General features: G+C 43.8%; 2 protein-coding genes across 2 annotated transcripts in view; both read right to left on the reverse strand.

Annotated features, from left to right (window-relative positions):
* Positions 1–1,155: 1,155 nt before the first annotated feature.
* On the reverse strand, positions 1,156–20,648 carry c21h8orf34 (chromosome 21 C8orf34 homolog). The gene is made up of 15 exons (XM_086021545.1): positions 20,260–20,648; positions 15,856–16,000; positions 15,484–15,615; positions 14,017–14,127; positions 13,783–13,811; positions 13,163–13,326; positions 12,218–12,393; positions 10,106–10,241; positions 8,771–8,856; positions 8,623–8,705; positions 6,389–6,497; positions 4,716–5,167; positions 3,520–3,616; positions 2,676–2,702; positions 1,156–1,939 (listed from the first exon to the last, which is right to left on the reverse strand). Exons 1-15 carry the CDS (start codon positions 20,326–20,328, stop codon positions 1,932–1,934), a joined length of 1,824 nt encoding a protein of 607 aa, XP_085877671.1. The 5' UTR covers positions 20,329–20,648; the 3' UTR covers positions 1,156–1,931.
* Positions 20,649–20,762: 114 nt separating this feature from the next.
* Positions 20,763–22,354, reverse strand: part of prex2 (phosphatidylinositol-3,4,5-trisphosphate-dependent Rac exchange factor 2) — a 36,191-nt gene continuing 34,599 nt past the window's right edge. Inside the window, exons 40-41 of the mRNA XM_086020140.1 lie at positions 21,835–21,902; positions 20,763–21,737 (exon numbers count right to left, since the gene is read on the reverse strand). Of these exons, the coding sequence (XP_085876266.1) occupies positions 21,692–21,737; positions 21,835–21,902 (114 nt within the window). The 3' untranslated portion in view covers positions 20,763–21,691. The remainder of the gene's footprint in view (positions 21,738–21,834; positions 21,903–22,354) is intronic.

Here is a 22,354-nt window from a genome sequence, read left to right on the forward strand (position 1 = left end):
GGTCAGATTTGTGGCTCTATTTGGACTTATTCCCCTCTGTAATTTTTGTCTTTGTATATTGTTTCCCATGATTATTATTACTGTTATGCATTCATATTATAATGCGCAATTTTGGTACCAGATCCTGTTTTAATATTTTTCTATTTGCCCTTCATGTTTTGCATTCAACCGTGTACCTAATGAAGTGTCCAGGCCGGCGTACAGCAACTTTTACAATACACAGGCTCAAAGAGGACCATATCAAGTACCAAAGCCACTTCAACCATATATTTATCAATGCCATGCTACATGTATTACGGTATCTTGATATCTCCCACTTTTGTTGCAATGCTGCACGTGTGGCCCTCACATTAGCTTGTATAAAGACTTCACGATGGTCCGGGGGGGGGAATAAGGATCACTACGAAACATCATCCCTTTGATTTGTCATTCAAATGACACGTGCGGTCAAGAGAAAGAGATCACATGGAATCGGTCGGGGCACTTGATGACTTGCAAATACGCAGACGTGAGCAGATGGAGATAAAGCGTCAGGGTTTTGACTGAGTGACATCTGCGGCGGGAACTCAAGTCTTCATCTGCTTCCAGATCTTCCATATGCTTTGATTTCTTTTTGCTGACATAACAAACGGCCGAGCGGTGAAGAAATATGAACTGAGAGAGAAAATAGCGCGTGTATAAACGGTTGATTTGTGGACGTATGGATTTGTGGTGCGCTGCTAATGTGGAATGTGAAGGTTGAAAAGACTTTTTGGGCGAGATTACGGCACCACTGGGACTCCGTTGAGACCCAACAGATCCAGCAGATGGCGCTGCACTGAAAAAAGCTTGTTTATTGGGATTTTAATGCTAAATGAATGTGTATGAAATTAGGGCCTGACAGGAATGGATTTTTCTTAGGCCAGTGCTGATTCCAATATTTGGAATAATAAACTTCCGATAACCAATTTTTGGGCCGATTAATTCAAAGCGTCTACAATGGGTAAAGTAACTTTGTGCCATACAGGGAGACTGTTTTAGAATATTTTGTTCTTTAGTTTAACTTTATAACAGAGAGAAAAATCTGCAAAAATCAGCAAATTTTTGGGTGAATGTTTGTTGGGATGTCATTCTTTGTTTTGTGTTGTGTGAAAAAAAAAAAGAAATCAGCAAAAATCCAACTCTCTTTGTCCTTTTTATTGCCTGTGAGGCAGCAAATAATTGTACTAATCATAAAATATGATTAGTTGCACCCAAGTGATGAGCACCAAATCATTTTATTAGCATACCAGTATTCCGCTATCTTCCTCCAAGATGTTTGAAAACCTCTTTCAGACCGCATATCATTAAGGGATCATTTGAAGGCGGGCAAACAAGCTAATGCTAACCTGAATTTCTTGATTTCTTTTGCAATCCAGTTCAATTAGTTGAACGTTCTAAAGCATAAAGCTGTTGTTTACTTTTCATTTCTTTTGAATGAATGACTTGTGGAGGTGCGGCGTGGATTAGCGCCAACAAGTCTCTTAGCCTGGTATCGGGGACAGGACTCTGTATTTGTGAGTATTCAAGAGTGAATACTTGTGCTGGAATCGGTCAGAAAAAAAAAAAGTGGTATTGAACATCCCGATTTAAACTGATTTTCCTGGCAGTCCAAAATTCAAAATTTCCCCCGTTGGCATGGAGTGGCATTCGCTTGCTCGGACATGCAAGAAATGGTATCCCTTGCACACTGCCTTAGAAAGAGGTTGTCAAACCACAAAGTGCACCCATGCAGGGAATCCCATAGCATGCGAAAGAGCAAACAAAAATAAAAATATCATATAGTAACAGTCTATGAAATATTGGTGGAAAAGAAAGATATACAATCTCATTCATAGGACTTATAAAAATAACGGAATTTGTTTAAAATGTCCGGCGGCTTGCATAATTGTCGGACGGGATCTTAGTCGTCTTCATAGGCCTGAAAATGGGACGGAAAAGTAGAGAATTATACGATGATATTACAGTGGAATCACATTATAGCGAAAATCCGTGTATAATTGATGTCCATTAAAATGTCAAATAAATAGGAAATATTTTCCAAAATATTGGGGAAAAAGGTGAATCTACAGGCGGCAATCCGCAAGTATGCAAGAGTTCGCTGTATTAAAAAAAAAAAAAAAAAAAGTCATGAAAATGTCATCAAATGTAATTTGTATCAAAACGGTTACAATAGAATGAGTTTTTCAACGGGGTCAAGGTAACATCGTTCTCTGTGAGCTGGAAAATGCGGCTCGCGCTTTGAGACTGTTGCCGTGGCGACGACAGTCGCGAGGGAGGCGGTCGCGCCTTCGTGCGATAGCCAAGCGGCAGCCTTCTCTCACATCTCCTTCCAGGCTGGCACTGCGCAAACTGCGCGCAGCACCTCGGCGGCCACAAGAGAACGACCGCAGACGCAAGCCACAGAGCAGACAGAGCCGAATCATCAGTGAGTGCGCTCTGTCTGCGAGCGCGTAAACGCCGTGCCCCGCGTGACTTCATGGAACTGGGCAACGGACTCCGTTTAACTCGCCAGGATAATTGAATGAAATGAGTTCGGTGGCTTCCGCGCGCTTATTCGGCTAACGCGTTCAAGAAGTGAGGTCATGAGCAGACAGTCAGGCTCCCTTCGGAAACTAACGGCAAATATTTCTCAGGGGCGTGCGACAGATCCTTACCTGAAAAGACGGATCGCTTGCTGGCACCTGAGAAAACAAAAGGAGACCACATGGATAAATTGAAACCCACAATGACCCTGCAGTGAACTAGAGGCGCTTGGTTGCTATTTATTCAAGGCCTGGAAAATAAAATAAGATACAATAAAATAAATTCTTCTAATATTTGTGTATACTGTATCTATATACGTATATACGTGTATACATATATACACATATAAATACATTTATACACATATATACATACACATACGTGTATATATACACAGTATATATATACAGTATATACATGTATATACATATACTGTATATATGCATATGCATATATACGTATATGCGGATGCATATATACGTATATGCGGATGCATATATACGTATATGCATATGCATATATACGTATATGCATACATACATACACACATACCCATATCTACATACAGTATGTGTGAATACAATCATACAATTCATATTCATTGGCCAGTTCACTTGTTGCCAGAATATCTCACAGGAATGGCATCAAATCTCTCTGTAATAAAACCACTCATGCATTTTCCATGTTCACACACACACACACACACACACAAATCAGATGACCACAAAATCCTTTTTTGTCAGTTTCTCCCACCGTGACGGACGCACATCGTGGCCATTGCCAGCATTGTTGTCATTATGTAAGATAAGCAAGCAGCAGAGTTATGTTTCCACGACAACGGCGGTTAATTTTTTTTAATTTATTTTTTGTCACGCTGGAATTCCTCTTCCGTAACGTCAAGGCAAAATTCAGATGGATGTTTTTTGTTTGCGCTACAGTGATGTAATGAGAGCGCGTCAAGGAAAGTTCACTTACTTTTGTCCTGCTCGGGCGGCTCCATGATGTCGCTGTCCGTGTCGCTGGGGATGTGCCAAGGCTGCCGGATGGCCTGCAACTGCTGGTAAAACTCATCCTGAATCAGACGAATGGGCAAAACAAAAATGGGCAGGATTTCATACTAAAATCATGTCTCATGCTACACGTGATCACGTAATGACTTTAGAGGGTGTGAAGCAGCAGGCCTCATGTTTTAATTGAATTTTTTTTGTGTTCTTAAAAAAAAATACAATGTTATCCGAATAATAATAAAATACGGCTCCCATTAAAAGCAACCAATACTGTCAAAAAGTGAACAGCTATTAATAAAGCCTTCAAAACGGCCTCTCATATTTAACAGCATCTACATGAAAGGACTATTATGAGCGTGAAAGTCCTTTTGATATTTTTTACATGTCGGACTGGTTACCGCCACGCAAACCCCACACGAAGCACACGCGTGGCATTCCCTCTGTAGTCGACGCCAATGTCCCCGCCGCCAACTGTACCCGCCGGGCACGGGGCCTGTTGGAGCACACGCTCTGACTCTTCCCAAAGCATTACGTTGGAGTACGCTCCGTTTTATACACACTGGGTGTCCTGCTCGTCATTGGTTTATTGCTAGAATATAAATATGGAGGATTATTCCGGGGGGAAACTTTGGTTGGAGAGACAGGCACATTTTGAACCATGACCTTAAAAGGGGGATGGTTTATGTGGAAGCCCATTCCTGCCAGTAAAAAAAATAAATTAAAAAAAAATGTTTTGCTTAATTGTACTATGTCCGCTAATAATGTTTGATATAGATGCCATTTGAAGAGACCGGAGCTATACCCGCCTAGTGTGTGCAACCCTTTGCATCAACGTAATGGGCTATATCGCATATAGGCCTATAAAACCACAACACACACCATTTTAACACACGTTGTCAAATACGAGTTTACAATAATACCTTCATAAAGTCAACGTTTGCATGCCCTTTGAGTGCGACTTTTTGTAGCTCAAACGGTGCTTGCCTGCGGATGTTTTTTTTTTACCAGTGGGACTAAAAAAAAATTTTAAAAATCCACTGGCGGCGGAAACAGGCTTCTGCAAGAGCTTTCATAGATTTAGATTTGCAATCGAAAAAAAAAATGATGTTCTGCTTTTCTTGTTGAAAAAAATATAAGTGGAATCCCAATCCAATGTGGTCCTACCTCAGCCAGGTAGGCCCTCAGGCTGGCCCCCAGGCTGTCGGTGGTGCTGAGCCCGGGCGGCGTGAGCAACGGTCGGGTGCGGGCCGGCTGCCCGGTGGGCGTGACCGGGCGACTTCTGCACCTCCGGAACGTCACTTCCTTGTGAGGGTTGAAACCCGAACGCAGGCTGTCGGGCGTCCCGGGCGTGTGCGTCCTGCTGCCGGGGTTGCTGTAGGCGCGGCCGCCCGGCCGCAGGGACGCCGACCCGGGGCTGGTGAGGGGGAGGCCGGCGGCGCACGACTTGGCCGAGAGGCCGCCGCCCGGCGAGCGGGGCTTGCAGAGGAGGCTGGTGAGCGGCAGCGTGTCGGGGAGGCTCCGGTGGCCCAGCGGACTGCGGCGGAGACCGCCGTGGGGATTGTTTCGAACAGTCATCTTTCCCACTTCTGCCAGCTTGGCCAAATCTTTCTCAACCTCTGCAAGAACACAATAGAATACATCCCTGCTCAGCAAAATAGAATACATTATATTCTAATATAATCGCAACGCAGGCGAACTCGGCGGCGCGGCTCCGAAGATGAAACGCCTCCAAACGTGGAACATGTTAGCGGCTAATAAAGACTTAAAAGCGGGCAATTAGCTCGTTCAGACGCCTGACGGGAGCCCGACGTCAGACGTCCACAAATGAAAACCACGTGAGGAGATCTACGAATGGAAAAGGACGTTTCCAGCGTCGTCTTGTGACCGAGTGCGAAGCCCTCGCTGCGCGGCTATTGTATTAGCAATATGCTTCAAATAAGTGTGGTATGTGAGAAAACAAGTAATACGCTTTTTATAACAGTGTCAAGGCGTGTGGTTGTGTTTAGGGTGGCGGTGGTGGTGGTGGGGGGGGGGGGTGTTGCACATGCCGACATTCCCTCTGGATTGCCATGCAGGCTTTCATGGGATTAATAGATACATTCCCCAGCATCAACAGGCGCCCTGATGACTCTTTGGTCTCCTTTACACAGCTGTCCACAGACATACATATATAACATTTAAAAAAAATATCTGGAAAAAAAGAGGTGCCAGATTGTTATACTCAGTAACCTCTCATGCCATATATTTCGAAATGAATAGTTAGACCTCCATCACCTCAAGAACAATGTCAGCTAATATCAATAGGGACGTGCCTTGGTCACCTCGGGTGCCATATTGTTATACTCACTTACCTCACATGCCATATTGTTAAAAAATTAATAGAGATGGGTTTCAGTCAGCTCGGGTGTCACGTTGTTGAAAATCAATAGAGCTACAGCTTTATTGCCTCGGGTGTCGTATTGTTAAAAGAGCTTTACTTTGTCACCTTGGGTGCCGTATTGTTCAAAAATCTATAATTACTCACCACAGGTGTCAAATTGTCAAAAATGATATCTTAGTTACCTCGGGTGCCATGTCACTCAAAATCAATAGACATATGCCCGATCTCAGGTGCTACATTGTTATAAATGAAGAGACATCTACCGCTGTCAACTCAGGTGCCATGTTGTTGAAAATCAATGGAGATATACGGTTGTCACCTCGGATGCCATAATCATTCCAAATCAATACATCTGCAATCATAATTCAAAATCAATATATACTTCAGTCACCTCGGGTGTCATATTGTTAAAACGGAATAAATGCTAACGCCCCCGCTCCCCCCATCACACACGTACCAGCGAGTTGCTTGCCCATGCTCTCCAGCTCCTTGGAGAAGAGGGGGTCCCCCAGCAGCAGACCACCGGTCCTCCCAGCTTTGAGATCAGCCTCCCAGACAGGCTGACGCTGTAGTGGGTACGGGAGGGGGGCCAAGGGGCAACCAGAAAATAGAGAAAGTGACTTCTTTTTTTTTTTTTTTTCTCTCTCTCAATAAAGTCAGCAAGCCCTCAATTAAGCTCCTTTCATATCATTTTCAGTCATTACTGGAAATATCGTAGCCGTATCTACTGAGGGCGAGAAAAAAGGGAGGCTGGTATTATTTTACGGGCTATATAAAAACCACAGAAGATGAAAGTGTGCGGTGCGTATGGAAGATTGCGGCGAAGCACTACGTTTCTGTTCGGCTTTCAGCAGACAGTATAAAATCAACTGTGATCACACGCTAAACCGGGAATCATATGAAACACATGTAGACTGGAACCTCCATAAGTGGTGTGTTAGTGAACCACCACGCTAGCAGTGACAAACGTAGTCGATACCCTGGACTGGTTGCTGGTCGATTCCAGGCTGATTGGGAATGCGGTGCTGAGCGGGAATTGACAAAAGTCAGCTATGGGAACCACCGCAATGCAAAAGGACAAAAGGCTACGCTAGCAACGGTAAAGGCAGAATGTGCGCGCTCGCTCTGCGGTCGAACTGCAGGCTGGACGAGTGACGAGGGGATCCCCACCCCCCACGCAGCGACACCGTACCCCGCCGCACTGCTGCCGCCGCTGTCATCGTCAGCCAGCCGGCAGCAGCGGTTCCATTCCGCCGCTTTCAATCCCGGCCAACGCGCCCATCAGTTTACAGCCAAGTAATACGCCGACTTATATGTTTTTGAACGGATGACGTCGTCCTAAGATGAGCTGCGGCTTCGTGGGGCTTCCGCGCCAAACTTTAAAATGAAATGAAATAAAAACATTTTTTAAAAATCAGCAGAATAACAAGGGGGCCACGCAGTGTATCGCCAGATCGCCGTGGAAACGGACCATAAAGCCTCACAACAGCGTCTGCCTTGTATCAGTCACAAGGCCTCGCATCACGCTCATTTTCCTGCTCGCGCCCGAACAAATGAGCAGTTTCCCCCTGGCAAGCTTCGTTTATGGCGCCGTCACTCAGGCAACAAGTTTGATCCAAGCCGACAAACTGGAGGGAACTGGATCGTTTGGGAGATTTTCTTGTACTTGCAGGGCATTTATCGCCTTTTGGTAAAGGGGGAGCTGGCCAGGCTAATAGCGACGGCCATTAACAGCTTTTACAACCGAAATTGAGGACATGTGCAGTCGAACATGTCATCATGTCAAAGAAATGTCCAAAAATAACCTGGAAAATTTGAATAAAGTCACATATTTTGAAAGGAATCGTAAAAATGACAAACATAAATTACATTTGAAAGTTGAAATAAAACAATGAAATAAAAGAATACAATAGCTGTCAAACACAAAATAAAATACATCAATAAAAGAAAAGAAAATGAAGAGCTAAAGGAATTCAATGAAAATTGCTTGAATTGAATTACGTTCCGACCCTGTGGGACGCCTCACATGCCGTCAATAACATCCCCCGCCGCCGAGTCGCTGGCCCCCCTTGCAGGGTTAGCCCCCCCCCCGCCCCCCGCCCCCTCCAAAAGCATTCCTCTCACTCTCGCTCTTTTGTTTTCATAATTGCCCCCATCGAAGACGTTTTTACGACGTTTTGACACGTGGAAAAAAAAAAAAAAATCCCCGTAGCCAGCCGAGACGCGACTGCGTGTGCGCGGCAGATGCAGAGCGGCTCGGCGCTAACTGTGAGCAGACCCAATCAAAGCGGCGACCAGTCGGCCGACATGAGGCGGCAGCGTCCGCAAATGAAAGAAAAGCTTTTAATAGTACGTCGCACGTACGTGTCGACCTGTAGGGCAGCGCCACTACACTATCTAGCACCTTCTTTAGTGCCACAGCCGCTAACGTGTAGCATGTGCGAAACACAAGTGCAAAGGTTTCATCTCACCTACTCCAGTCAATTAATGATTTTCTTCTGATCCTTTCTCAACCAGCATTTTTGGAACAGATTGTGTCAGATCTTAACATTTCTGCTAGTGCTAGCGTACCTAATGTTGTGTCTAACGTTGTGTCCACTCACTCCAACTCATAAAAAGGTTGCGTAACCGATGCGTCAAGATGGCCGCCCTCTAATTGTCATCAGCTGCGAGCGGTCACGTGACACTTACGGAGCTCGGAACGTGAGACGGCGCCTCGCATTCCTGCAAGCGTCCCGCCGCCACAGCCAAAGCGTCCACCCCGGGCAACGCGGCTGCGAGAAAGACGAGACGCCGTGAAGCAGACGTGGAGACGGACGGAAGGCTTCTCGGCACTCACATGAGACGTCAGGCACGGCTTGTTCGGAAGCGTGAGGGCGCAGAGCTTCCTGGGAACGGCTGGCGGCCAGGCTGTCGCCCTGCAACCTGGACAAGGACACACGCAAGACGTCACGCACGATGGGGTAGCGGTTCCCGTTTATGGCCATGATACGATTCGTTGTGATTGACAATAATTACGATATTGTCCATTTAGTCCAATACGATTCTCATTTATTATATTGTAGTCATTATGATTCACTCCAATTACGATCCAATTTATGACGATTACTCCCTTATATATACACAGTATGTATGTACTTATACAGTATATTCACTAAATGCGAAAAGAAATACACAGATGTCAAAGCAAACGTACGATCAGTATAAACTATGCGCTCAAAACCATCCCGTTACATAAACCGCTAGCTCGTGATCCTGCGATAACATTCATACTGGTGCAGGACTTATGAAAACACCCCCAACTGATAAGAATGCCGAGAAGAAACAAGCATGCCGCACAGCCAAAACAATGCACGGCGTGCGGGCGTATGACGGCATGGCGACACGGTAGCGACAGATAGCGCTTATCGCCGACTGGCATCGAGGCATCAAGACGTCATGCCCACAGATGCACTGCATATGATGCCGAAGATCGGATGATCTGACCATTTTTACTTGTCTGAACTGTCTAGTTTTTTAAAAGTGCATGGTAGCTATGTGAACCACAACACTACTACAGCTACGCTAATTATCGATATGAATCCCGACACTGCCAAAGGCAAAAGGTAGACTACACTCTCAAGGCGATTGCAGTCGGGTCAATGAATATGAACTGATCACAAGCCAGCTACACAAAATTCAGCTTTGTGAACTACTACACTAACAAAAGTTGTCGACATGCTGAACTGGTCAAAGGTAAACAACATGATTGATATGTTTTTTGTGTGTGAAGTGATGCTACACCAGCTATTCAAAAGCCAGCTATGTGAACCAATACACTATCAATGGTAAATGTGCACATCAGTCGCAGAAATATCAGCGATGTGAACGACTGCACTACCACTGACAAATGTAGTCCAAACCATGGCTTGATGGCCAATCAAATCCACGAGGATTGCAAACGTGATGTTGAGTAGGAAATGATCCTATGCCAGCTACAAAAAAAAAAAACAGCTATGTGAACCACTACTTTATCAATGGCACATGTATTCTTCAGTCTGGACTAATTGGCAGTCTATCCCAGGATGATTTTGAATCTTGCGTTGGCTGTGAATTAATGCCACACTAGCTAAACAAAAGTCAGATACTGTATGTGAACCACTACACTATGGACTCCAGGAATATGAGGGGCTACCTGGCGCATCGAGAGCAGATGTTGAGCGTAACTTTGGCCTGAGGTTCCGGATGGTAGGAGCTGCGTCCCTGACTGAACTTACAGCCGGACGGAGTCAATCCGCTCACGCCTTCCATGCGCAGATCATCCAGGTCCTCTGCAAGGGAGACAAAATACATTAAGACAATGTGAACCACTAGACTAACAATGGTGACCAAGGTGATAAGCAGTCCAATCTCTGGGTAATTATGAACGGGGTGTTGAGTGGCAACTGATTCCACAACGGAGACACAAATGTATGGATACCCAGTCAATTTCAGGGTAAGTATGAATGGGTTATTATAAGGAGACTGATACCTAAAGAGCTATGGAAGTACCGGCTATGTGAACGACGACAGTAAGGCAAGGTGAACCACTAGGCTACCAATAGTAGCTAAAGTAGTCCATACCCTGGAATGATTGCTAAACGAAGGTCGACAACACTGGACCTGGACCGATTGCCAGTCTGTCCCGTGGCGATTGTGAAACAGGGTGTGGAGTGGGAACTTCTCCCACGCCAGCTACAAAAACACACAACCTCACCCACTACACACATGCTTTGATGTGAGTGGTGGCGGAGACACATTTGTTTGGCTTTGTAATAAAAAGCAGTATTCCAGAATTACGTTTCTTAATGATGTCTTTCCAATGGTGGACCCCCACCACACAAACACACACACACACACGCAGAGTGTGTGATAGGAATCAGATGTCGCCGCACACACATCACAGCTCTGTGGATTATGGAAAGTTTTATAGAAGTTGGTGTAAACCTTTTAACTGCCTCTAACCACACTTTTTAGTTGATTATTGATTTTTTTTCTTTTTTTTTTTTTTTTTTTGTAGAAGCAGAGATTGACGTCACGACGTATTAGTCATCACGCCCGAGTCAAGTGACAGCAGCCATCATCAATGTTTGAACTTTCTACAGAAGCACTAACCACAGCAAAAGCCAGCCGCCAGCGAACAAGGGCTCCCTCTAGTGGTCCAAAACAGCCATGCACTTTTACTGGTACTCCTTATGCACGATCCATCCTAACTAAAATGGATGAAAAAAACTATTATACTGATTGATTTAAAAATGTATCATAAAAGGGATGTTAAATAAATTTGTCTTAGATTTTAATTTAAAAAAATCAACTCTTAGCTTTCAAATTAACGTTTCATTTTTCGCCCCAAAAGAAATACATTTATTTTTCTAATTTTAATAAGCTTCACTTTACAAAAAATACATGACTAAATTGTTTGAAAAAAAAAATCAAAAGTTGTTTTCTTTCATTTCAACATTTTTTACCTTAAAAAGCACATGAAAAATTAATATTAGACTTATTGGAAAATAATCCAAATTAAATAAACATAGAAGAGAACGACAAAACTGATTGACCAATAAATTAGAGAAAAAATACAAAGCTAATAAACAAAAAAGGCAAAATATCAAAATAAAAATGACAAAAATTATATACAGAGAAATTGAAGGAAAATTAGAAAAAATATCAGATGAAACATACAATATTAGATGAAAGAAAACATTTTTAAAAAGGGCAAAAATATCAGATGGACACGCTAAAAAAATTTGAGAAAAAAAAAATTCACATTGTCTTTATTGGAACTTTATTGTCACCTAAAACGTTCCTTGAGTATCAGTGATGACACGCATGCACCACTAGAGGGCAGTCAAATGCTTCTCAAGCCAGTTCCTCACTTGCCTCAAGCACCTTGTCCAGCTACAATCTGCACCAGGATATCCATTAAAAGAAAAAAAAAAGATGATCCACAAACACAAAAGAGAGAGAGAGTGAGCAGACAGTACTCAGCAGCCCAGGAGAGCCGATCAATCAGCCTTTTGGGGATCAATAAGCAAGGGCCCACCGATCCCGCGGCCATCAGTCATCTGTGGCACACGTTCGCTCTTTCTAAACAAGCGCCACATATCCTCCAGTGGCCTTCCACTCCCACTCGGTCCGTCAAGTGACATTCAAAAATCAACCATATGTGACGCAGAGAAAAAAAGGGATCCGCGCCTTCACTCTGTCCCGGCTGCTCAGTCCAATATGGCTTAAAAGTCGATCCGTGCGTGAACATCCGCCAACTTACCCAGAAGCTCCATGGCGTCGTCGTCCTCGTCGTCATCCATCTCGTCTTCGCCGACGGACGGCGCGAGACCGCGGAGCGGGTCCAAGGACTCCTGCGACAACATGGCGGCCAGCAGCTTCCGGTGATGCTGCTGCTGCTCCTTCAGCCCTTTGCTGCCTCTGGCCTCCATCTTGAAACTGGCCGGGTGGGCGGGGCAACGGAAAACATCGTTTGTCAGTGTGATGGTAACCACAGAACAGGAAATGGCATTTAATGCAATGTTTCGGGATTCATTTTGAAGAGACAGACATTACATACATATATATATATATATGTACATATATATATATATATATACATATACATATATATGAAGTACACTCAGGCTGCTAACTAAGTGATTTCTCCTCCCGCATCCAGCAGCCTAACGATATTAGCAGTGTGTGCGCCACGCATGATTTATGGTTTCATAGCCTCGTCCTCCTCTAATTAGTCACATCACAGTGCAACTGATATCACAGACGCACACTGACGGAGCAAAAGATGCAGCAGGTTTAAGAAAGACAGCCTTGAGAGAGGTCGAGGAATGACGCGGCTCAGGGCGGCAAATGTCTCGGTAACCGGCTGCGGCGTGTGTCGGATAGCCTCGAGCAACGCGCGGTTAGCTCTCGTTCCAAATGAGCTTGGCACCGGATAGACTTTGAAATGGGATTATCGCACTTGTTCAGAAGGAGGAGGGGACGGAACGGGGAGGGGACGGGCAACTGCTCCTCGGGCGGCACTCCTCTCGCTAAAAAAGGCGCGTGGAAAACTTCCATTTGTGTGTAAAATGGGAGTTTAGAGAACCATTTTTTGAATCAAAAACAGCTTAAAAGATTTGTTTACAAAGGTATTTAGGGCGGGGGAATTATGTGATTTTTTTTCAGCATTTTGTTCTGAGGTTTTGTGTGGATGCTGAAGACCAACCTGGCAAGAGGAAGTCCGTCCCCGCTCCAGCAGACGTCGGTTTTGACGCGCGGGACGGGGGGGCGCAGCATCTCAACAGCCAGCGGGTCGGCGTCCTCCTCGGCCCGACCCGTCCACTCGCCCACCACGCGGGGGCGCAGCACCGAGTTGAAGCCTCCCAAGTTCTACGCGAAAATGGCAAAATAGAATTGAAAGAACTCAAGTTTCAAGTTTGTGTATCATGATTCCGTGCCTCATTGTGCTGTTTCTTTCTGGCTTTGCTTTTTTAATTTTTGGAGGAAGTTTTTTTCAGATTTTTCCCAAGTGAATGCAAAATGATGTACAAAATTTATATTTTGTAATTTACAGCGAACCAATTACACAAAATTGAATGAGCAAATATCTAAAAATGAAAGTTTACTTGACCAATTTTAGAGGAATGTTACTCGTCTTAATGCTCACGAACAATGCAAAAGACGATTAACGGTTAGCATCAATAGTTGCCATTTTAGACACACATTATACTGCCACCCGGTGGCCAAGGCCGGTACACCCGAAGGAGCAGCACAATGAAATGGACTGCAGCATAAAATCACGACGTACAAACAGAATATTGTCTCGAAAAGACAAGTCAGCGTTACCTGATCGATGTCATCAGAGGTGCCGATGCCTGCGAAAACAGAAGAAAAAAAAAAAAAACGTTTCAGGGACAGAAGACATCAAGAGTCCGCAGGGTCTCCTCAGATCGTCTGCTTGATCCTGGATGGGATTTCCCATCAGGGATCTCACGGTTACACTGACAGCAAAGAAAGGTCGCCCGCCGTTTTTACGACTTGTACGTGTCAAGATGAATGAGAAGGGGTGAGCGGTCTCACTGCGAGAAAGGCTCTCCAGGGCTCGGCCCAGCTTCTTGCTCTCCAGCAGGATGTGGTTGAGCTCGTCCAAGTCGCGGCTGTCCCGCCAGTCCCACGATGGACACTGAGGCACTGACAAAAACACATTGACAATCAGAAAAAAAAAAAAAAAAAAAATGGACAGTTATATACACACACAACGTCAACGTGTGTGTGTGTGTGTCCATTTACATACACACCAACTATAAACGTGTTTTGCCAAAGTACGGTGGTCCTAAAGGGACCAAATGTTCCTAACGAAAGTCCTCGCGTTATTGCGCCCAATTCACTCGTGAGACACAGCGAGGCCAATCGCATTCAAGAGCGCTCGTCTTCACTGATGCTAATGTCGGATCCACCTTCCATTTTTCATGAGCTCCACGCACCCATACACCTATGAAATGTATTTTTAATGCCGTCCGACTCCCAAGTGGAGCCGGAACAGGCGCGCATCGCCGCCAACAAACGTGCACGTCTCTTCACGCTTCCCGTATTTTGATTTTAAGCGGCTTCTCACTTCATAGCCTCCTTTCTTGCCTGGGCGGCGAGCCACGCGCTGACCACAGCCTGAAATAGACTCACGGCGCCGCGTTAAATTATTGAAATGGTCGACATGCTCCACATTTGACCCAGCCTTTGACGTCTCAAGTGTTTTCGACACACTGCAGCAGGCTCGCAACATTAGATACGCCCGCATCGGCCAATCACATCCGACACGGACCAAATCAATTATTTTTTCTATTGTAACAAACTGTTGATATTTTAATCTGTTTTTTCACATTATTGGTACACACACACGCACATGTGTGTATGTACATACGGATGGTATACATATCTTGTACGTATATGTGCATACACACATTTTCAAACAGTCTTTTTAAAATAGGGCACTTTTATATATTTAGTAAAAAAAATGTGATAATTTAGCTGCCAACATGTTTTTCATTTAACTATATTTCAAAAATATGAAATATAAATTAGAAAGCTGTTCATTAAAATGTTTAATCGACTAAATGTTATGACAAATGAGAATAAAATGTTGAAAAAAGACTCAACCTGTTCACTAATAAATGAGGTCATGCATTAATAATCTTTACTAAAAATAATACATTTGATTAAAAAAAAAAAATGAATCGTTGAACGTGAAACTTTAATATTAGCCTGAAAAGGACACAAATAAAAAACAAAAATCAAGTCATTGCAGTCACGTTGCAGCTGCAGTACAACATTAAATGAGTGATAAAAAACGCGTGCATGCGGGTGTGCGTGTGAGGCAACACACTGTGACAAATTTCAATTCAAGATAATCACATCAAATTAAAAGGAGGGCTTCAACTCGCTGGGGCGTGTGACGGGGAAACAAGCCATACAATTAGCACGGGCGTGCTAGATCATCAATGGATGGCTGGACGGATGGATGGATGGCAGAGACATTAACTGACGACTTACACGACTTGGATTCCGGCGAGGGAGGTGATAAGCTGGACACAGCCAGGTCACTTTTGGACTTTTTGGGTTTCCTGGGGTGAATTTGCCACGCCTTGTCATTGTAGCGCAGCTCCCGTCGAGTGTTTTTGCTTTCTTTTGAACACACACACACACAAAAAAAAAAGATTTTTAAAAAAAAAACTTCACGCAGTTGCAGTGGTGGAAAGAACTAGCAAATGCTAGCCAGATCTTTATTAAAAATAATTGTTACCTTACAAACAGCTATCTGCTTGTAAGTTAGTAAAGAGGAGGGAAACTATTATTTATGCAGATTTAAAAAAAACAAAACTTTTTTTTTATATAAGATAATGTGCGTGTGTGCGTTATACCCACCCGGGGAGCTCTGAGCCCACAGCGCTGCGGATCCGGACAGGGCTCTGTGCATCTTTCCCGGGCTGTCCTGTTTGCTCTGAAGGTGGTCGATGAGGAAAGGGATGGGACGGTCGGGGGTCTCGCTTATCAGTTTAGTCATCAACTCCTGCATGGGTGCAGCAGAGCAAAGCAGTGACGCAAAGTAATGGACATGCTAAAAAAAACAAACTAGTAAGTTAGCATGCTAACAGCACTAACAGCAGATCAAAGATGTGATTATGCGACGTGTGCACCATAGCCTAATAAGACTGGGGAGAAAGCTAACATGCTAACAATTGGTAAGCTAATATAAAAAGAAAGTAAAGTTAGTGCTTAGGCAGAAAATGAGGTTTATATTCCACCAAGAAATCAAGTACTAGCTCAAATGAGACTGGACGAAAATGCTAACATGCTAAGTGGCAAGCTAAATGGTCAACGGCTATCCTTTGACAATGCGTTCAAGTGTCAGGCTACACAGTGTGGAAAATGAACTCTGTTTGACCAGCTAAAACCCTTCAGGCTGCGGAGTTCCAACATGTGCAAAGCCAAATCCACCAGTGGGAGGAATGTCCCTCCAACTGACTGACTTCAAAATCTGTAGGCGGCTCACGTCCGTACTGTATAAAAAAAAATAAAAAAAACGCAACCAGTCGCGTGCCAGCGTATATTGATTGCCGGTCCCATCTGGCGCTCCGACTGAGCTCATGCACGCTAATGCAGCGGCTAGGCTACTATGACATCATAGCAGAAGACAATAAGCACGGTCACTCTGTATGCCGACAACACGAGCGGATGGCAATCAATGTAAGACATAAATGGGTTTCTGCACCCGAGCGGCCGTCGGGCTCTGACGAGAACGAGGCAGTTTGCGTGCGCACGTGCAGATTATAGCGCGACGGTAATTGAATGTCTGTCCGTCTGGCAAGAGACGGACCACCGTGTCATTGGAAGCTCATGTCATTGATAGAGTAGTGGTTCACATAGTTGACTCATGCGAATAGCGTGGTTGCAATTCCAATTCAAATTCCCATTCACATTTCCTGGGATTGTCTAGTGATGAATTCAGCATGTAGGCTACCTTTGCCACAGGTAATATAGTGGTTCACATAGTTGACTGGCGCAGGTGGCATGGGCTCAAGGCGGTTCCGATTCCACCGCGCGACTTGTCAAGATCAAAAATTGATGAACCAATTTACGGCCGCCATCCGTCGAGTGAGCGAAACATACCATTCATCGCCACGCTCGTCACGACCGCGCAGTCTAGCGCAATAAAACACAAGACATGCTCTCATCATGGATCGTCCTTGTGTGAAACAACGTCGCCCTCCGCTATGATAACAAGCGTCAGATATAGCCGGAGAGGCACCAGCGGCCCTCTTGTTTGTCATTGCGGCCACAATTCATGACGGCTGGTGTAAAGTGACGCGCTAGCGGATGATAGATGCTTGTCATTCGGGATGGGTGGAAAAGAGAAAATACGTCATTAGGGGAAGAAAGATGAAATGAGTCATCCGGATGAATGCGTGCGTAAAACTACACCACACATCATGCTGTAAATAGCTTGATACACACACAGAATATATATTCTCCGATATGAAATTGAATATATATACACATACACACACGCACTCATACATACATATACACACTCACTCACAACTATTCTTTATCCTCTGCCAAGAATTGCATGCATACCATACTACTAATACTAATGCACCAAGTACTACGGCTGTCATTGCCCATCCGGCGAAAGGATGTAGGTCAAGGTTTGCGCATGAGTCCGTGCATGATGCCACACGAATGCTAACGCATTAGCATGCAGCCCGTGTCCTCCTCCGGGCCGCCGTCCTTCCACAAATCACATCCTCGCCGCCCTCTCCCAAAACTGTCCTCACACTGGACTTGCTCCATCTCTCTCTGTGACATATCCTCTAAAGTCTCCCATGATGCACTTGGCCTCGGGCTGCGTGTAATTACTCTTTGAAGCTACTGTCAGAGCAACACCTCCAATAAAATAAAATAAAAAGTGGTAAAATTCTTCCCCAAAAACAAGAGGGAAAATTTTTAATCCAGAAAAGTGAGACACACACACACACGATGAAAATGAACATTTCTTCACTGTTGGCTAAATCAGTGGATAGTTGCAGAAGAAAAAAACAGAAAATGGGAAACTCCGCCATATATTCTTTATCCTCTGTGAAGAGCGGCTAATATTACGCCATACCGAGAATCTGAGAGGGGCTGCAACGTCTCATTGAACATTGCAGCATTCCCTTTCTCAACGTGGCTTCAGCAGCAAATAGAAAACATGCTCTTTTCACCACTTTTTCTTTTTCAGGGCATTACCGCTGAAAGATTTACAGCTTCGTTTCACGCTAAGGTGAACCTTTTTCTGTCTCTTTTGCAAAAAGACTCCTCATCAAGTCATTCTCGACCGCTTGATTGTGTTTTACGGCGGAGGATCTCTCCGGGGTTTTCCCGCACGGGCTTCCTCCATTTAAACCGAAGCTTATCTCTTTGGCGTCGAGAAGGATGAAAGATGCAGCGATGCGCGGCTCTCGCTGCGTTCGGTAACTGTGAAGTTGAGCTGGAGTGAGCTAATAGTGCTCATTTGTCTGGCTTAGAGGTAAACAGAAGAAGAAAAATGATGCCAATTAGCAGTAAAACGGGCATCAGCTAATATGTTTGACTTGATCGTAATTGAGAAAACTGCTCTCTGCTGTTATTGATGTTGTGACTTGTGTAAATCAAGTGCTGCCCGGCGGTTTTCTCAGTGCCTGGCGTGTGATAGTTCTCTTTTCTTGTAATAAATGTACCTATGGTATGATGTCAAATTACACGCAGAAAGCACATTTGCAGTGATATCACCCAAGCTGGGCTCAACGTGTGTATAAAAGCTACGTTGAATTGGCAATTTTGAAGAATCTACACATAAAGGAAAAAAAAAAAAAATCTGAAGAAATTGAAATATACTATGGTGTTCCTCAAGGTTCAATGCCAGAACCACTATAATTCACAAACACGCAAGATACAAAATTTAATAGTAAAACTTTTTTTTTTTTTTTTTTTGGCATGACAGAATATATATATATATGTTTTTTATTATGTTTTTCCACGACAATTGGTCCTTCATTACTAAACGCGGAACACAAGGTTACAAATAGCATAGCTGACGTCATGCCGTTCTGAAAACTGAATCAACACACGGGTACTGTGTGCGTAATGAGTCTTGAATGGACATCAGGGGTGAGTGTGTGTGCGTGTGGTGCTGAAAACACACACCTCTCTCACATCTGCTTAGCATGCGCTTCGTGTGGGGGTGTGTGTGTGTGCGTGCATGTGTGGTGTCGTGCTGCGACCAGCTGAATGCGCCAAAGTGTCACGTCAGCACTTTGTGATTACGTTAGCATACACGCACACACACACACATCAACACGCACACACAGCTGCAAGTGCGTGTGTGACCGTGATGCTGTTTGTGTAGTCTTGCTTTTAAGCAATAAAAAGCCCAGTGGTCACGCAGGTTCAACGAAACAAAACAGCGCAAGTATGTGGTTGCAATTTCGGCCTGTGAGCAAATAGCTGCGGGTTCGATACCTACACTACAAGGAATAAATAATAAAAGCAGATATCATGGGCAGGATATGTTAAAATGAGCCATCTAAGAACATGGACAAATAAATTCAAGCCCAAAAATATAAGCCCAAAATATATAATGAAGTAAAATATGTATTTATATTATCAGGTGCTAAAGGAGTAGTGAATTCATAAATTAATTTATTTCAGGCAGTGTACATGAAAATATTAATTTAAAATGATCAATCCAATATATACACAAGATTTTTTCCAAAAAGTGTAGTTTAAGGTTATTATGAAATGTACAGTAGTGAAAATGTCTAATAATTAATAAGTTAACTAATTAATTTTAATATATTTAAAACAAGAATATAGATCATGAAATATTAAAAAAAGCATAAAAATTGATTTTAAGGCCCTTATAAAATAATGAAAATATATATTGTAATTAGTAATTCAATAATAAATGTGCAAATTCAAACATTTATGAAGAGACATATGTCTTTTAGAAATCACTAACCAATAGTTAAACTAAAAACAAGAAAAATGCAAACGTAATTTTAAAAAAATCCAATAGACATGAAAAAAGAACACACTTTCATTCACATTCAAAACAATACCCTCCAAATTTTATGCAAATATTCAAAAATGAATGTTTTCAAAAAGATTTTCAATTTGTTAATAAAAAGCGCACTATATATGTCAGTGTGCCCATGAGCAAGGCACCACTGTAGTTGTATTTACACCCCCAGTTTATTGCGATCAGTGTGAATTTGAAGAGTACGCTACAAGAAGTTCAAGTCCACTCACCTCGAATAAGGGTCCAATTTTGTTCCTCTCCAGATAGGACTGAATCCTGGACTGTTGCGGGGACGCCATGGAGAAAGTGCCGAGGGGGAAGGTGGGGGTGCGGGGCGGGGGGGTTTCTCCCGTCCCTCTCCGAAGAGCTTTCAGCAGGATGAGTTCATCCGCTGAGCTGCCGCCGTCATTCGTCCTTCAGGAGTGGAAGCCGAGACGGAGCGCTGGCTGCCGGCTGCCGCCTGCCCGCCGCACGCTCCAAGCAGCCCGGCTCACGGTGGCGCTCGCTCGGCTGGGGATCATCTCCGGCCCCCGGCACCGGCTGGCTCCCTCTCGCTAGGTAAGCGGCGGAGATTTCCAAGTCTTCCCGCCCCCCACTCTGGATGGATGCACGCGTGGACTGACCCTCCCACCCCAATCCCTGCCCACCCGCCCATCCAATTCTCTCTTGCTCTCTCTCTCTCTCTCGCCCCACGCATGCGCACCACAGCGCCGCTCATTAATAAGACACTGCGTTTAATTTGCTAATCAAGATTCATAAATTGAACTCACCTCACAGGATGTTGGCAACACGTCCAACTAGGTATCAATCAATACAACATTGATCATGAGGCAGCCCACAGTGGTCACTTCATTAGGTACACTTGCAGCATCCATTAGAGAAAATGAGGCTCAGGGGACTGAAAATCAAAACATGTCTTACCTCATGTCATATATATGCAAAATCAGCATTTATAGTAGGGCCCGACCAACACAGATTTCTTTTTTCGGGCTCAAAAAAACGAAACAAAAATATTTTTTTAAATAAGAAAAATAGCATTCTGTAATATTGTACTTTGTACATGCAGTAACAATACAATGAAATGGAATGTAAAGAATTCAACAGTTTTTGCAACATTTTGCTTCAATCCACTGAACGTAGTGCTGCTCCTTGTGTTTCTGTACACTATTGCCACCTGGAGGCAGTCTACCTCAACTTCTAACTGACTTTGCATTTTGTTATTATCATGCAACAAATAAAACAATATTTCATTCTCCGATATAAAATTTAATATATATTTTTTTTTACACGGTGTATACATGATTTTAGTGTATGTATAAGATATTCGGTAAAAAAAACAAACCTAGCTTATTGGCGCTGTTTTTAGTTTGCATAGTCGTGAGCTACCATTGTTGGTAATATGCAATCTATATGCGTGGAACCTGAGTAATGCAGTATAAAAAAAAACCAAAAAAATTCATACTGATACACTATCATCATAAAAAAACATATTTACAATAAAAGAGTGATTCATATAGGGAGGCATTTAAAACAGGTTACAAACAACAATAAAAAAATACTAATGTGCTTTTAAAAAATTCTATTTACACTACACTCTGGACATATTTATATGCGTATGTATAATAAGCCAACTGGGTCTTCCTATTCGCCGTTTGCAATGTATTATGGGTCACCATCAGGGGGCGGAGGCTGGCACAACTTGTACAACCTGAGGAGAGAAAAAGGGATTTTTTTTTCTTTTGTCATAGATTGTACACAAATAGTTGAGTGTGTTTTGTCCGCAAATCTTTTGTCGCCTCTTTCACCTCGGCACAGATGACGGCGTTCGATCCCTCACCCCGAGATTCTTGGCGGAGTTCTGAACTCTGGCACCCTGAAAAGAGACAAGACCGGGAGGCACACAAAGACGGTCATGTTAGACGACACCATGTTAGCAGTTTGGTGCCGTTGCTTTGATTTTGGTAGATTTCTACTTCCTGTTTCTGGTTCCACATAACCCGTTTTTGACCAGCTTTTTGTGAACAAAGGAGTACACGCTGACTCTTTTTTTTTAATGTAGGTCATAAAATGGAGTCGTTAGGAGTTGATGAAGATGAATGGTGTTTATGTGTTGTTATAATTATTATTACCGGCCAGTCAGGATAATCAGGAGGCTAACGCTCCTGTAGTCAGCTGTTTGTGTGCACGCGCTGCAGCTTTATTCTGAAAGCTGAAAAATACACACACGCGCACACAATGAAATTACAAGTGAGAGAGAAGGCGGGCGAGCGGTCATGGCGACATTCGACTGATAGCAGGATAGCATCAGCAATTATTCCATTCCCT

The sequence above is a fragment of the Filicampus tigris genome, chromosome 21 (genome assembly GCF_054856515.1).
Source record: "Filicampus tigris isolate MCC_2025a chromosome 21, RoL_Ftig_1.0, whole genome shotgun sequence".
In the NCBI taxonomy this organism is placed as follows: domain Eukaryota; kingdom Metazoa; phylum Chordata; class Actinopteri; order Syngnathiformes; family Syngnathidae; genus Filicampus; species Filicampus tigris.